We start from the raw sequence: 16,032 nt of genomic DNA, 5'->3' as shown, positions 1-16,032 counted from the left end.
GACAGTGTGTGAGTGTCTGTATACACTGAGTGTATCTAAGGTTATATTAGAGTCTGAAGAGGTTTATCGTATTAGCACAAGAATGATGTCAAATGAGATGTCATCAGTGATGTCATCAGTGATGTCATTTGAGATGTCATCAGTGATGTCATCAGTGATGTCACTGACCATGTCATGAATGATGTAATATGTGACATCATCAGCAGTGGATTGCGGGTGCGCGATATATAGTTAGTGCAACTAACTATATATGGAATTTCAATGGTTTTGTGTGAGTAAAATAAGGTTTTCTAAATGCTAATTCCTAACTATATATGGTCTATAACCTATGGTTTTTTCAGTGAATATATATATATATATATATATATATATATATATATATATATATACACACATACATACACACGCACAACACTTAAAATGTACATTTTTAAAACATTCTGTAAATGTGGAGGAATGTGAAATTGGAGGCTAAAATTCAGTTGGTAGCCTCAGATTAATTCTTATGACACTGCAAGTGCATCAAACAGATTATAATATGGAAAATGGGTTGCCTTCATTTAATTTTGAAAAAAAACTTTCTACCGTGCCATAAAATTGGGCATTTGTATGTTTGATTGTATGGATTAAATACAATGTTATCATTTGTGAATTTGTGTATGGTTCAAGTGATTAAAACTGCATAGGTCGGCGTCCCTGCCTTCCAGCACAGATTAAGTGGGGGTCCACATAAATCAAAGGGTTACAAAAAAAAAAACCACAGTTAATCTAATCTATCACCACAAGCATACACCAACCCTCACAGCCAAATAAAGGCCACCACATTCTGGTCCTCCTCACTCCCAAAAAAGTATACTCAAACCTCTCCACCAAGGGGTGCGCCCCATTGGAGTATACTGCAAATTCATCTACCCCATGGAGGGCAGGCTTTATCATCAACCCCAGCACAAAGAGTATACTCGGACTACACAAACAAGAAGAATCAATTTACTCCCAACCAATATAATCTATGACCAGGCCCCATGAAAGAACATACTAAAACTACTACATCTTTCCTCCCATTGCTCCCAATTTATCGACACCATCCTCCCTTACACTCCAAATTGCCCCCCCCCCCCACACCTCTTCGGGCAGGAATATTATCAAACTTCACCCACTAGAGCTTTGTAAACTCCATCATCACCAACCACAACAAATATACTCCAACTATCTTTCAATATTCCAATAAGGCTATTTTGAGACCAATAGGGAAACAGTCTTACTCTCCATGTGCACTTGCCTGGAACAGAAGATGAAATAAAATGCTAAAGTCTTAAATCGTTCTGACACAAGAGTGGAACAGAACGGGAGACTCCCTATGTATGCCTTCAAAATAACCAACCCTTGCCCGGAGTCCAGCAATGTACACACACATAAACACACTTAAAAGGAAGAAAGTTAGAAATATGGGTTAAAATAAAGTTTAATATATTGCATTTTCCTTTGTTTCACGTGAGGCGCAAGTGACAAGTCTCATAACACCCGCTCTAAGATGGCTGATGGCAGTTCTTAACTTTTGTAGTTTCAAACTTAAGAATGGAAGAGGCGGGAGAGGCTTGTGCATAGAATTCAGTCCTACGGGACTTGTAAAGTGCTTGGCTGTTGGTGCTGTGACTGGTCAATGCTTGTTGGAATACACAGTTACAGATCAAGACTCGTTCAGCTGCATGGCTCAATTGCCCTGAGCTAAACCTCAGTCATGAGCCTGTGGCAGACGCATGGCACTGGAGGGTCCTGCAGGGTGGTCATTGGGTGTCCTGGTGCTGGTTCCTAGCAGTCACTTGCTGCGCTCCAGATAATTTAAACCTGGTTCCTCAGCTGAACTGATTCATATCAACGCTGTGACACCTGCGGGTAAAAAAAAACAAAATAAATAAATAAAAATAGGAATTACCTATATCTGGTGGCAAGAATGAACTTTTACTATCACAATGTGACTGAGGCATACCAGGTGGTCAGGCAGGGTAGTAGGTGGGTATGGGCCCGTGCGCGGTTGATGGGAGAGTTGAAGGAAATGTCTGGACAAAACACAATCCCCTTGGAGATTCAGAAATGGGAAGCTCAGTACACCTTTCTCTGGCAGGAACACATTCATTACCAAGCACTATAACCCATCCAACTAACTCTGGGATGGGAAGCTCTGCATTTTGACCTGTCTAGCATGTCTGTAAAACCCATGAGCTGAAATAATTTAATAGACACCCAGGACTTGCATGCACTGCACATTGTTCCTAGCTCAGGAGCCATGCAGGACGACTGTAGCGGGAGTTAAGAACAGGACCTCTTCTTCAAACAGTCACCATTCCATGAGGTCAAGATGGAGAGCGTAATAATGATAGTCTGTGCATACACCAGAAACAGATAACATCTGCCCACGGTAACAACTCTCAAGATGGATACTTCTAAAGCACAGACTGAAAGTTGTCTAAGAAATGCTCAGTCACGTTATACCCAATGAATGGAGTACACTGAGATTGAGCAGCACAACGGTCCCATTAGTCCAAAAAGCAAAGCTCAGAGAAAATCAAATGACCTTAGTATGCAAGCAGTGCACTAATAGCCAATAAGGAAATATCAAGTGAAGCAATATATCACCACTGGATCACAGAAAACGGAAAGAGGTAGGTAGAGGGACAATAATGGGAGGGGGAAAATCACACAAAAACAGAACAAAACCACGAACCAGCACCAGTAATGGTGCCATACCACATTCCTTGACGACTGTCAATTCCCATTCTAGATTATCCAGGACAGTATTTGCACATGCAGGAATGCTATAGGCAATGCCAGGCTGGCATTGTCTGTGCAGACACACAAGGTATGACTGAAGTCTTCCAACCACCTCTTGTGGTATACACATATAACAAAGTGAATGGTTTGATAGCTAATTTGTCTAAAACAAAAATGGTGACGTTTGGACAGTCTAGACAATCAAAATGTGGACTTTAGGAGAAAACCCAATCAAGGTAGTGGACCAATATAACTACCTCTGCGTAACATTTGACAAAAAGTAATCATGGGTAAACCAGAAGGTCAGTAAAGATGTTAAATCTACAACTATTACAAAATCAATCGCGAGATTCATGAAAATGTTTGGAGGGAATGCAATTATTCCATTACTTAAAGCTTTAAAAATGAAAATGATTCAGTTTTTATAATACGCATCTCCTGCTTTGAACAAGAAAGTCATCTTCGAGCTTAAAAAATGTTTTATGAAATGTGTACGCACCGTACTCCATCTACGACAAGCTACGCCACACTGGATGATACGGTTGGAATTTGGTTTAAAATCTCTGGAAATGTTGCATAAGAATAGTTGTGTTAACTATATTATTGACTGTGCTAAGGCCGACTCATGCACACTGAAACATCTAATAATGGAAGAACCCCGGAGTAAAAAAGTAAGAGAGCTGCAACGATCTAGTATAATGATGGAAATAGGCGCCTATGATCTGCCTGATATACAGGAGATGGGGTGAATGACCAGGGATGTGCGGAATTTTTTTTATACGTAAAACACTAAAGTTAAAACAGTGGAATTTAGATCTTCTACAAGCGGGAAATATAAACATACTGGTTTAATAATTGATACATATACCTTGCAGGCTCAAGAATACTTGGGATGGAATCTGACCAATTATATTAAATGGAAATACCTACGGTTTAGACAATTTTACATTCCAATAGGGGAGTTTGAAGGGACTTGGAAGGAGGCTCTTAAAGATACATAGATATGTCGGCTTTGTGGAATCGGCAAGGAAACTCTTGAACACTTAATATGCATCTGCCCGAGGCGGTTGCCTATACGTAGGACATATTTACGCCCTGTGTTTAATAATGCCAAAATGAGAACAACTACAGAGACTGTACGCTATTGCTTTAGGCTCATAGGGGAAAGTGCAATTAGAAGGATAGTTCAGTTTTTAGAACATGCCTATAAAACATTAAATTTTTAGATGGCTTTTAATATATGGATATGTATTTAGATGCAAAAACAGGTATCATGATCTATGTATGTTTTATAGGATACAACGCATGGAAATTATGTCACCTTTTATTCTATTTTAATGCCTGCTTTTTTCTCTATTGTAGTCAAATGATTAATGCAATAAAGTATTTTTCTTACAAAAAAAAAGAAAAAAAAACTCTTATGAGACAACCAGGTGCACAACTGGCTCTGATACCCACCGTTGCTGCTCTTGCACTGTTTCAGCACCTCGCTGAAGCCTTCGCACAGTGACAGATCACTCTGGGTGGTGGCGCAGTTCAGAAACTCTCTCATCTCATAGTGGCACGGTCCATATTGAGACTGATTCTGGTAAGTCTGCTGCTTTTGGGGTTCCTATAAAACCAAGTAAAGAAAAGGGCACAGAAATGTATTTATAAGTTAAAAAACAATCAGAACGAAACAGGTGCTGAAAGAAGTCACTCAATACGTTCCACACACATCTTTTACTATAGCCAGGGACACTAGTTATCAGATTCTGAGGCTGCTTCTTTTTTCTGCATAATTAAGGATTTTCCGCATTTGCCACATTATCTGTCATCTGCTGAATAATGAGCATTTTATAACAAGAAATGGTGTTTCTAGCTCAAACTGTTCAAAAGATACTAACAAGCACTGGCATAGCCAATCGATCGCGCCTTTTGGATATTATAAGTGTGTATCCATGCAGCACATTATCCTGGGTGCTGTGCCGCCAGGGATTGAAGAGCTAGAGAGAGTGTGTGTGTGTCCTATGCCTGACCGCACTAAAAGTGCCCTATGATGAATGCATTGTTTACAGTCTGTGATTGGCTGCACTGAGCTCACGGTACACTATTTACAGGGTGTGTTTTGTGTGTGTGGTAAGCATATGATACCAGTTGTGCAGGACCAATTATCCCTACGGCTGCACCAAACTCAAAATGCATTTTATCATCATAAAAAGAGAGCTACCTATTGGCTTTGTTAGTGCTCAGGCTCTGAGTGTAAACGTGTCTCTTGGTTATGATGGTTTAAGGTGGTTGGTGTATCAGAAGTGGATGGGAAACGAGTGGGGGGCGAAAGGGGAAGCACTGTAGGTGGCAGAAAGCAACATTGGGGGCAGCAAAGAAGCACGCATGAACTGACAGGACAAGATCAGTGTGCCCAGACAGTAGAAGTGTACTGCCTGCATTCCTGTAGGTGGAGATTCAGACACTGAGGTGAGGGAGCTCCCTCTACAAATCAAATGTAGACGTTGATATTAAAAGGCTGCTGATTAGATTTCCTGAAGTACTGCCATTTGATAGAGGGTAGAGGACAGTGACTGAACTGCAGATTGCGTCATGCAAGGTGAAAGGGATCTTTAAGGGGAGGCCAAGCCTTGTCCTTCTTGAGCAAGCTTTCTGATTGACTGCTGACAAGTAAGGGCTGACACCTCACCCCTCCTGTGCCCCTGCTGTGGGTGTTCCAGGCTGGAGACTGCCCTGCTGTGAAGGGCCTCATTACACAAAGGCTGAGTCTGGAGTGAAACCGGGCAAGGACATTTGGAATAACATAAATGTCTTTAATTTCAATTTAAGACAGGTCATATGCAATGTTTATATTTTAAACAAACCCGAAGAAGCACTGATCCAGCTTGCGTGAGGTCTAACAGCACGAGACCAGTGCCTACCGGCCCTGGCCAGTGCAGGAGGAAATGTTTAAAAGATTCAGCCTAAGCGTAACTACAATTCTCAGAGCCTTTGAATTATAAACACACTGGTATTTTTCAATCCTTACAGTCGAAATTGCAAACAAGCCAATCACGCAGGATGTCGCAGGCCACTACTGGGTTCCTTTCAGCTGAGTGAACAGCCTAGTAAATTACGGCAGCTTTAAGTTTATTTCACCGATAATATATGGCCTTTCAAATCGGCATGTTTTAACTTCCGTATTTTCCTCTGAATTATGTCTGCAGCCGAGGCCATCTGGCTGTGCACATTCGAAATACTGATGCCTGTGGATAAGACTTGATGCCAGATAGTTCCTTAGATAATTATGTCCTGAAGCAGACAGGGTAACATCAAATGCCTCTGGGCTGAGGGAACAACTGAATACGTAGCTAAATCAACATGAAGTCACACGGTCACTGGCCCAAACATTGCTTGCACAATAAATGATATAAGCATCAAACAGGCAACTTTTGGGATTAAGGAAACCCTTTTTAGGTCTCGCTGAAGCAATGCGTAAGCATTGCAGCGAGATTCTAGTAAGCAGTACGAAAAGTCTGCCAAAACTGCGGATTAGACAGTTCATGTGATCTATACGCGTGCACGCCAGCCACGTCACACCACCATTGGTCTGTGCCTCGCATCAGACTTCAAAGGCTGCCGCTCCCCTGCCCCCCATCAGACTTCAAAGGAATGCGCTCGCGTTCCCCGGCCCCTCTCACCCTCACACACCCTCAACCTCACACACCCTCACCCCCCCTCACTCACCCTCACCCTCACACACCCTCACCCTCCCACACACCCTCACCCTCACCCTCCCTCACTCTCACACCCCTCACCCTCACACACCCTCACACCCCCTCACCAGCATAGCATAACAAAACACAGCATAGCATAGCATGACAAAAAAACGCATAGTATAGCAAAACATAGCATAGCATACCAAAACATAGCATAGGATAGCAAAAAAAATATATAGCATAGCAAAACAACAAAGCATAGTGTAACAAAACACAACAAAACATAGCATAGCGTAACAAAACATAGCATAACAAAACAAAGCATAACATAACAAAGCATAGCAAAACAAAACATAGCATAGTAAAACATAGCATAGCATACCATAACAACAAAATATAGCAGAACAAAACATAGCATAACATAAAACAAAGCATAGCAAAAACAAAACATAGCATAGTAAAACAAAACATAGCATAGTAAAACGAAACATAGCATAGTAAAACAAAACATAGCATAGCATACCATAACACACCAAAATATAGCAGAACAAAACATAGCATAGCATAACAAAACACCCTCACCCTCACAACCCTCTAACCCTCTCCCCTCACAACCTCACCCTCACACCCTCACCCCCTCACCCTCACGGCCCCACACCCTCAGCCACCCTCACCCATCCTCACCAACCCTCACCCACTTCCTCACTCTCCCACAACCTCACCCTCACCCACCCTCTCCCTCACATAACATAACAAAACATAGCATAACATAACATAGCAAAACACAACAAAACATAGCATAACAAAACACCCTCACAACCCTCTAACCCTCACCCCCACACACCCTCACCCTCACAGCCCCACACCCTCACACCCTCTCACCCTCACACACCCTCACTCACCCTCACCCCCCCTCACCCTCACACCCCCTCACTCTCAGCTGTATTGTGTCTAGCGCGAGCACGATCTGCTTTCCTCGCCTGTATTTCAACGGGTAGGTGAGCGGGTTAGGGACCCCTAGAAGCACATACTCCGGGAGCCGACGAAGCCCCGTGTCTAGGCACTTGTCGATTTTGTTAAGGACTCAAGTCCAATAGGGGGTCAGGAGTTCACAATCCCATAACAAATGGACAAGTGAACCCACCTTCCCACATCCTCTCCAGCAATCTGGGCTATGCGTGCTATCAAAATGGTGCAGACGCTCGGATGTATAATACCAATAAATCGCTAGTTTAGGATAGGTTTCAACTGTTTTGGGTTTTTTTCAAAGAAAATCCTTTCCTACATGAGATATTCATGCTATTCAAACTGACAATCCACCCTGGGTGATCTGTGTATTTACCATCAAGCAACAGTGTTGTAAATAAATACACAGGGAACAACCTATGACTTCGAGGACTAATCACCTAAATCCCCTCCAGCAGCTCGTCTCACCCATGGTGAAGTCATGGAACCAGGCAGCTCAGTTCCTCAAATCACCCCACAATGGCGATTGGCGAGCTATGCCAAAATGGATTTTCCCATACGTCGCAAGATGACACAGGGACGATTGGTAAACATGTGAGCGCGAATTTGCGCTTGCCGGACCATGACTATACTGTATACTGATTTCAGTAAAACCCCATGGCTGTGTGATTGTGTCTAGTATTGTGACACCCCTCTCTCCCTCATGTTTTCTCCACCTCTTGTTGGCGATTTATGAAACTTGTGCTCTTTACAGTTTGTTGTCTGCACTGTGCCTGTCTCGTGCCCTATGCCTCGCGATACGGTGATAGCACCACACCCACACAGCCCCAGAAGGAAGGAACGCGAGAAACCTGGGCAAGATATGCAGTCGAGGAGCGGGTGAATCAAAGTGAGTGTTGTGGGGGATGGGAACTTTATAAAAACGCACGCTGGGCTTCAGCCCCAGAAGGAAGGAACACGAGAAACCTGGGCAAGATATGCACTCGAGGAGCGGGTGATTCGAAGTGAGTGTTGTGGGGGATGAGAACTTTATAAAAACGCACGCTGGGCTTGGGCTGCGCTGAAAGCAACAAAAATAAAGAAGTGCACCTACCGAAAGACAAATACAACCTTAAAAGAAGAAACATGAGCGATCATATTAATTCCTTTGCAAACAAACATAAAAGTTCCACAAACACCAGTGGAAGGACACCGTACTTGGCTGATGCTCTAGCCAAATGGCTGCTGCACATATTCCTCTGCTGTGCTGGACAGCAATAAAAACGGGTGTGGTCATGAAGAGCTCAGCTCGTCATGAGCACAGGAGCACTGTACTGCATGACGAGCTGAGCTCGTCATGAGCATGGAAGGGGCTAGAGGAGGGATAAACACTAAAAGAGGTATGGGATAAACAAATAGAAGGCAAGATTACAAGAGTGACAATGGAACCAGTTAATCACAAGCCTATGAGAGGGTTTGAAGCTCAAATATTGAATAGAGCATGTCACAAAGACAGCGCATGCGCTCTGCCTATGCTCGACCTAAAAACATTGAGACACGTTTTTATACGCATTAGAAAGCCCCTGACAGATTTTAATTGCCCATCTTTCAGTTGCTTATTCCTGTATTTGATAGTTAAACTAGTACTAACTAGGTGAAATCTTTGCCATATGTAATAATAGTAAAATAATTAATACAATCAAAAACTGAGCCGCACAATTTTCCTTTTCTTGCCACATAATTTGGTGCTCCACTGTCTCATAATTCCAGGGGATCTGGCTACAGTTTGAGCAGGTGCTCAAGGTATGAAAGCAAAAAAAAAAAAAAAAAAAAATCAGCTATCGGAATCATTGAGAGGACGTACCTGTGCCGGCACTGCTGGCTTGGCTTGTTCAGAGCTGCTTCCTCCACTAAAAGCACCAGTCAGAGCTCCACCGAGTACATGCCCCACTGCTGATCCCACTGCCACCCCTGCAGCAGTGGTGGCCATCTGCGCCATCAGCCCTGGCTGCTGTGGTGCAGCTGGGGCTGCAGCGACTGCCGAGGGTGGAGGATGGGCCACAGATGGGGCAGAGGGTGGTGCATGGCTGGAAAATAAACACAATAATCAGTCCATAAACCACAACAAGATAAACGTTATGCTCTATGGATAAGTGTTTTGGATTAAATGCTACTATATACACACACCAACATTCTTTAAAATGTCACAAAGTTAACACATCAGACAGCAGTCAACCTCACGGCCTTCTTTGCTCACCGTTATAAAACAACTAGAATTTTGCCTCTGAAAGAGACAAAAGATTTTGCTGATCTGACACTTTTAGGCACTGATGGGTAAAGTTGACAGATCAGGACCTGTGATTAGAGGATGTGATTAAACCGCTGCTCTGCATCCCAACTCCTCTGAAAGTCCTTACCACACTCCATACCAGAAAGCAGAGTTCTGCCTCTCCCACAAACTATGCGATCACTACGCCTCATTTGGGACCAGATATCCCAGAAAATCCCCCTCTCCTCAATTTACAAGTGAAATCCTATGCAGCTGCACAGTGTTTGGTACTAGTCATTGGGCCCTAGTACGGCAACACCACATTGACCAACAACTAACTACCATTACCAGCACTACTTTATCACTAACATTACATCTGACCGCTACATCATGCAGATGACGCTTCAGCCCTCAAAGAGGTGGAAGGACCGCAATATCAATGTCTCCAACATACCATGCAGCTAGCATTAACACCACGGCTTAAGTGAATGGGGCAGTGAAACATATAGATAATTTTCATCCTACCAGTCAAAAGAATATGACTACCTTTTGCGGTGGTACTGAGTGCTGAACATAAGCTACTGTGGACCAGAGCAGATTAGCTTGCGATTACATAAAGATAATTAGAACAACGAATGCCTTCAGCTAATCGGATTTATAGTGTACTATTCTTGGCCAGTCAAATGGTACACCCTTAAGTGATCAGAACTTTGGGTGTTATTTAGAGTTTGGTGGACAGGATACTCCATTAAAAACACGGTGGATGTGCAGTGCACCGTATTACAAGTGCAGTCCAGCTCATGACGCTTGCATTAAGGCGGACAGAATATTAGGCCTTTTAATGATGGAGTATCCGGTCCACCAAACTCTAAATCAGGCCCTGTGCTTCTCCCTTCAGTTTAAGTGTAATTTAAAGGCAACTGTAAATCAGGGTCCAACCGTAACAGAGTGTGGACATTTTAACATTATGCCATTTAAATGGGTATGTAATCACAGAAATTGATAGACTGGGTAAGGAATTCACAGTGAGAACCTTTAACATGAATCCTTCCATTATATCTACCAATGTGATCTGCTTTAATTTTCAGGTTGTGCGCTTGTCTTTAAGATCTTCCAAAGTAGCAAAGAAAATGTGTAAATAAGGGATTTAAAAAAAAAATCTTTCTAGTCATTTTTGTAATTTTATATACTGCATTTAAATAGCGGAAAACATTTCAAATGAAACCAAATGTACAGGTTCTGCTTGGTAGCTTTGAATACTGTGTGTGCTAAAGGACGAAGTTCAGCGGTGTGCACCAACTGAATTTTTTTTACATAAGACATCACTAGGTTTTAGAAATAAAACAGACAAGCAATTTATTAAACTGTAGATGAAAGTTATAGTTTCTTGAATCCAACATTGATTTTCGTCATCTCATAATCCTGCCACAAATAGTTTGTATATGAGATCTCACTACGCATTGATAGCTGGACTGCATCGCTATACCAGCCACCAAGGTCTGGGATCTGTCCCCAGCCACAAGAGCTGCTCCCATGCCCTAAAAGTGAGCACTGCCAATGAAGGTTTTACTAGTCAACAATTACACACATCATTTAACTAGTCATCCATTACTGGTATATACTGGAAAATATATAAAAGACCAGCAAAATGCTGGTGTACATTGATTTATTAGCCACAGAAAACTGGAAGGAGTTGGTTTCACTAGCCTGCAACCACCCTGGCCTGAAAGCCCCTCATTGTGTCTGACCTCAGAAGTTAAGCAGGGTCAGGCCTGGTTAGTCCCTTACTTTACTTTTAATATGCACAATAAAAGGTTATAACAACAGTATAGAAGACGGGCTCTTTAATTGGGACTCTCAATTAGAATAAAAGTGCATTTGAGTACCAGTCTTGCACTGTGCCATAACTGAAATCTAACTCAATTGCACCAAGTTCGGAGCAGAACACAGTTCAAATGCCTCCGTCTTCTAAACAGAACCTTTCACACAAATGAGCCCCTACTACTGGGGATAAGATTGAGAAAAATATTTGTTGTGGATCTTGACAATCGCGTCCAATGTCTTAGCACTGGGACTCTATTGCTACAAATGGGGGTAGAGTGTCAAAGACCGCCATCCTTGTACACTCACAAACAGCAGACAATTACTTTACTTCTGGTGAAGAAACCATACTTATTATGGTCCCATAACTTCCAAAATGATACTCAAGAACTCAACAGTGTCATGGGACCACATTCAGGTTGATAGCGCACTTTAGGAGAGACCATTAAATTGTTCTTAAACATAGGGTCCTGCATAGATCCAGAAGGGTCAGATCAATTCAGGATGATCAGCATACTTAAATATGGTATATTTGTAAATCAACATGGAACTCAATTACACAATCAGCAGATAGCTTGAAAACAACAGCATGAATTCGAAACTTCTGGAGCTATACTGGAAACCAATATTCTAGAGGATCATATAGCTAACAGTGCATTTTTCCGCAGTATAATTCAACACTGTATACACATAGACTGTGTCCCTTATAAATAACACTGCAGTGCAAACCTCCATTTCCACAAAAAAAGTACAGCCTGCGTTTTCAGACACACAAAAAAAGGTGAGTTAATCACACTAAGCAACATAGTTCACAACAACAAAAACTTTGGAAAGCTATTGGCATGCCCTAAATCTCTCCTTTTCAGGTCACTAAACCTAAACTTTTATACCTTAACAGGCTCCTTCAAATTTAAGTCGTCAGAAAAGATGCAATGCAAGTTTCCAGTTATGTAGCCAAGCTAGTTATCAAGGTGGGACTTTTACACTCAGAAGTCGCACTGACGTAAACTAGACTGTTAAATAATTGTCTCCACACGAGTAGATCAAGAGAAGGGCGTTTATTCAGCGACAGATCCTCCAGCACAAACGGAACAAGTGAAGAACACCAACATTCAAAGGTGAGCTTCACACCAAGATTCTACTGGGGTGGAACGTACTAGTAGGGGTAGAGGAGGACGAGTAAAGAAAGGGAGAGAGAAGGAAGGAGTGAACCAGGTAAGGGAGATAGATACAGGCACGTGGGAAATCACTGGTTACAACATAGACACCGCCATATCAGTTGAGCGACAGCTTGAACTAAACTAGGCACTATATCTTGTTTGTTACAAGGCCAATTCTTTCAAGTTTTAGATCAACATTTTCGTCCTTCATTATGTGTGGATTAACCATAGGATTAACCTTTTCAATCAAGCAGAAGCATATTTTATTTATGCTTGCAAAAAAAAAAAAAACATTTACAAATTGTACACAGAGTAAGATTACTGTACAAATATTTAAAAAGATTTTCATCATAAAGACCAAGCGATTATTAAATGCGTGACAGCTTTGATTCACCAAATATGCAATGATCTCTGGTGCTCTACGGGCACTGATGTACAGTTTGAGAGTTCAAATCTGCAGAGCTGATTTTGGACGGATACTCAGAAAGCAGCTCATGGTACATATGGTTTTATTGTGCAACTAAAAAGACATACCAGTACAATCATTCTGCTTAAATACTGAATTAATCTGGGGAGTGCACGAAGAAAGATCACCAGAAGAAACATGCAATGAGATTAAATACAGTGCATAAACGAATTCTCCTAATGAACAATAGGTCTATCAGGGGTGCCTACAGTAATATTATTTCACTCTTGGAGAATTGCCTTAGAAATGGTAAATGATACATGGGCATAGGTCACTTATTCTAGAAGTCCTTGTCTGGAATAGGAGCACAGAGCAACTGAACACACACAATCTGCAATGAACATCTGTGAGGAGGCAACACATTTTCAGAGTTTTTCTCTTTTCATGACGGGCCACTTTCGGCTTTAAGGTCACTTATCAGAGGGTTGCTCTTGAACACCCAGGACCAGATTCACAAAGGTACTTATGTGTAAATAAGTTACAAGTGTGGAATCTCCACACTCGGGACGGAACCTACGCAGGGGCCCCCAGTGTGCGGGTCTGTGGGCGCACTGTGCTTGGACCAGGAAATCTCCACAATGTTCGCTCCAAAGCCCTCTAGTTAGAATATACATGCATTTCCATGGGTGGAGTTCATTAGCATAGCACATCTATGAGGAAATACCATTTCTGATCCACCACAGGTGCAGAAAACCCTTAGGGCACACAGACACAGCCTCACTAAGGCCCTAATTTTGTTGTTTGTCAGAGGCTTTCTGACCGACATCTTCGGTTTCAATTCCAACCACCGTATTATGAATACGGCAGTCAGAATTGAAACTGGCTGGTCATTACAGCTGGCTTCCGAGGGGGTCAAGGAGCCTGTCGGCTAATCTGAACCGGCACATAATCCCTTAAAGTCAGCGTTTCCGTCATCAGGATTACAATATTAGTCTCCCACAGGCTTTTGATGTCAGGCTTTAAGACATGAAAAGCCTGTCGGAAAGCGACTTTGGGGGCCCCTAGCAGTGCCAGCATGCAACAGCGGCCTCCGGTTGGGGGCCTGGGAGGCACACCTGTTGCCCCCTGTCAATCCCTGCACCGAGCGGCTGGCACTGTGAGGTGCCTCTCAGGCAGTGCGGCTGGTTTCCGACTGCAGCACAAGCTCCTATAGAGAAATGGGAATGTGTGACCGCACCATGTGCGGTCGCATCTTAATACTGTGGTCGGTCCTGATTCTGGAACGACATTGTAATAAGGCCTTTAATCTCACATGCTCTTCTTTTTCCTCATCTTTCCACATATCATACTATATCCAATTCGTCCATTGCGAAAGGTGAAAACTGCAAATACATACCTCTAAAGAATCAGCCAAACATTTAAAAAAAGGGATTGCTAGATAAATTAGTAAGTACATACAAAAAACACCACCGGCAACAATCCCCCAGAACGGTTTTTAAGATTAAAGCTGTGTGATGAGAGGAAGGGCAAAGCAGAAAGAGCAGGCACAGTTTCTCCCCTATAGAACAGGTTTTACATACCATACCTTATACTGAGTGCAAACCCGAGGACGATACTAAGCGCTGACAAACTGCACCCTGGTGAACTCGTGCTAGTTTTCACATTGATAATATATTAATCCTGGATGAGAGGGCTCAAAACCAGTTTAATTACTTTTTTTTTTAAAGGCACATTAGAAACTCAATATTAAATTTAAAAAAAACTGGCAGCCAGGCTTAGATTTCAAACTATCGACCTATATCTAACTTGCAAAGAAAATAGTTGTTTAAGTACATGCTGGGATTTTTAGCCCCGCGTTTTTAACGAGATTAAGAAAACTAAATGTCACAGAAGGCAGAGGTAAACCCTGGAATGGCTGAGGTCGTCACCCACGGAATTGAGAAATGCAAGACCTCTGCACCCAAGACAGAGAGATTACCCATCCATAAAAACACGTATTCCATGTCCTAACTAATATTGCCATGTGTCCTCTACCTAAAAATAAAAGGGCATCATACTCCCCCGCCCCCTTCTCGCGCAGGTATAAATTCACTTGGAAGTACAGTGAAGCTTCGTCCCAGACACTGCCTGCCCCGTACCTGTGGGCAGGACGGGAGGACACACTGCGGCTTCCCCGGGCCATGGCTGCTTCCAGTCCTGGGCGTCTCGCGGCTTTGATCGAGAGTCCTGACCTGTCCTCGCTCTAGAAGGACGCGAGGGCGGCGCAGCGAGTATTACGTCACACCTGTCAAAGACTAGTTTACACGAACGGGTACAACTGCGCATGCGTCCATCCCTCCGGCGCACATTTATCTCGTGACGTATCCGTGTTGGCAGTCCCGTTAAATCCCGTCCTTCTGGAATAATCTGGCAATCCTGTCCTCGAATAATCTGGCGATTGAAAGAAACAAACATTGGCAATGCAATTGGGCTCGCATTTGCGACACTAAACTATTGGCGTTGTAAATATAATTTTGTATTTGTTATGTGTTTTGGAGTTACGGGGATGTATGTGGTGTGTACTGTAATCAACATAGCTGCCAAGGTTTCAGATTGCCATGTGTGGCATTTTCAAAATTTCAGATTAATTATGAGTGACATTTCAACAACTATGAGTGACATCAAATAATGAAGACCAGGGAAATAAATATCAGAAATAACACCAAAAAAAAAGAAATAACAGACATGCCCAGCGGCTCCCCCCCACACACAGATGTAGCCTGTGGTTAACTTTAAAGGTCTTGGTAAAGTTTTGCGAACTGAATGTTATAAGCAACGCCTTTTACCATTAATTGACTATATGATGTGACCAGCTAAATGGAAGAACTGTACTTTTCAATTCAACATTAAACTCAAAATTGCGAAGTCACGAGCGTGACTGGAAAATGAGTAAATATTTTCACACCAGACACAAAGGCATATAAGCTGCTCCCTCAG

General features: G+C 42.6%; 1 protein-coding gene across 1 annotated transcript; it reads right to left on the bottom strand.

Annotated features, from left to right (window-relative positions):
- Positions 1 to 1,444: 1,444 nt before the first annotated feature.
- Positions 1,445 to 15,346, bottom strand: CHCHD10 (coiled-coil-helix-coiled-coil-helix domain containing 10). Its single transcript, XM_078667819.1, has 4 exons — positions 15,195 to 15,346; positions 9,265 to 9,487; positions 4,228 to 4,381; positions 1,445 to 1,887 (listed from the first exon to the last, which is right to left on the bottom strand). The coding sequence occupies exons 1-4, from the start codon at positions 15,236 to 15,238 to the stop codon at positions 1,868 to 1,870; spliced, it is 441 nt and encodes a 146-aa protein (XP_078523945.1). The 5' UTR covers positions 15,239 to 15,346; the 3' UTR covers positions 1,445 to 1,867.
- Between the last annotated feature and the right edge of the window lie 686 nt (positions 15,347 to 16,032).

Source organism: Lissotriton helveticus, chromosome 11 (assembly GCF_964261635.1).
Source record: "Lissotriton helveticus chromosome 11, aLisHel1.1, whole genome shotgun sequence".
Taxonomy (NCBI): domain Eukaryota; kingdom Metazoa; phylum Chordata; class Amphibia; order Caudata; family Salamandridae; genus Lissotriton; species Lissotriton helveticus.
Note: the sequence above shows the minus strand (reverse complement) of the source record. Positions and strands in the feature narration are given on the sequence as shown.

Bases quoted from the DNA above. Each gene is read 5' to 3' on its own strand.
- CHCHD10 (XM_078667819.1), bottom strand. From the start codon at position 15,238: ATGGCCCGGGGAAGCCGCAGTGTGTCCTCCCGTCCTGCCCACAG. The intron at 4,382-9,264 runs GTACGTCCTCTC...TTGGTTTTATAG, and splicing joins AGCCAGCAGTGCCGGCACAG to GAACCCCAAAAGCAGCAGAC. The intron at 1,888-4,227 runs GTGGGTATCAGA...TTTTACCCGCAG, and splicing joins ACAGTGCAAGAGCAGCAACG to GTGTCACAGCGTTGATATGA.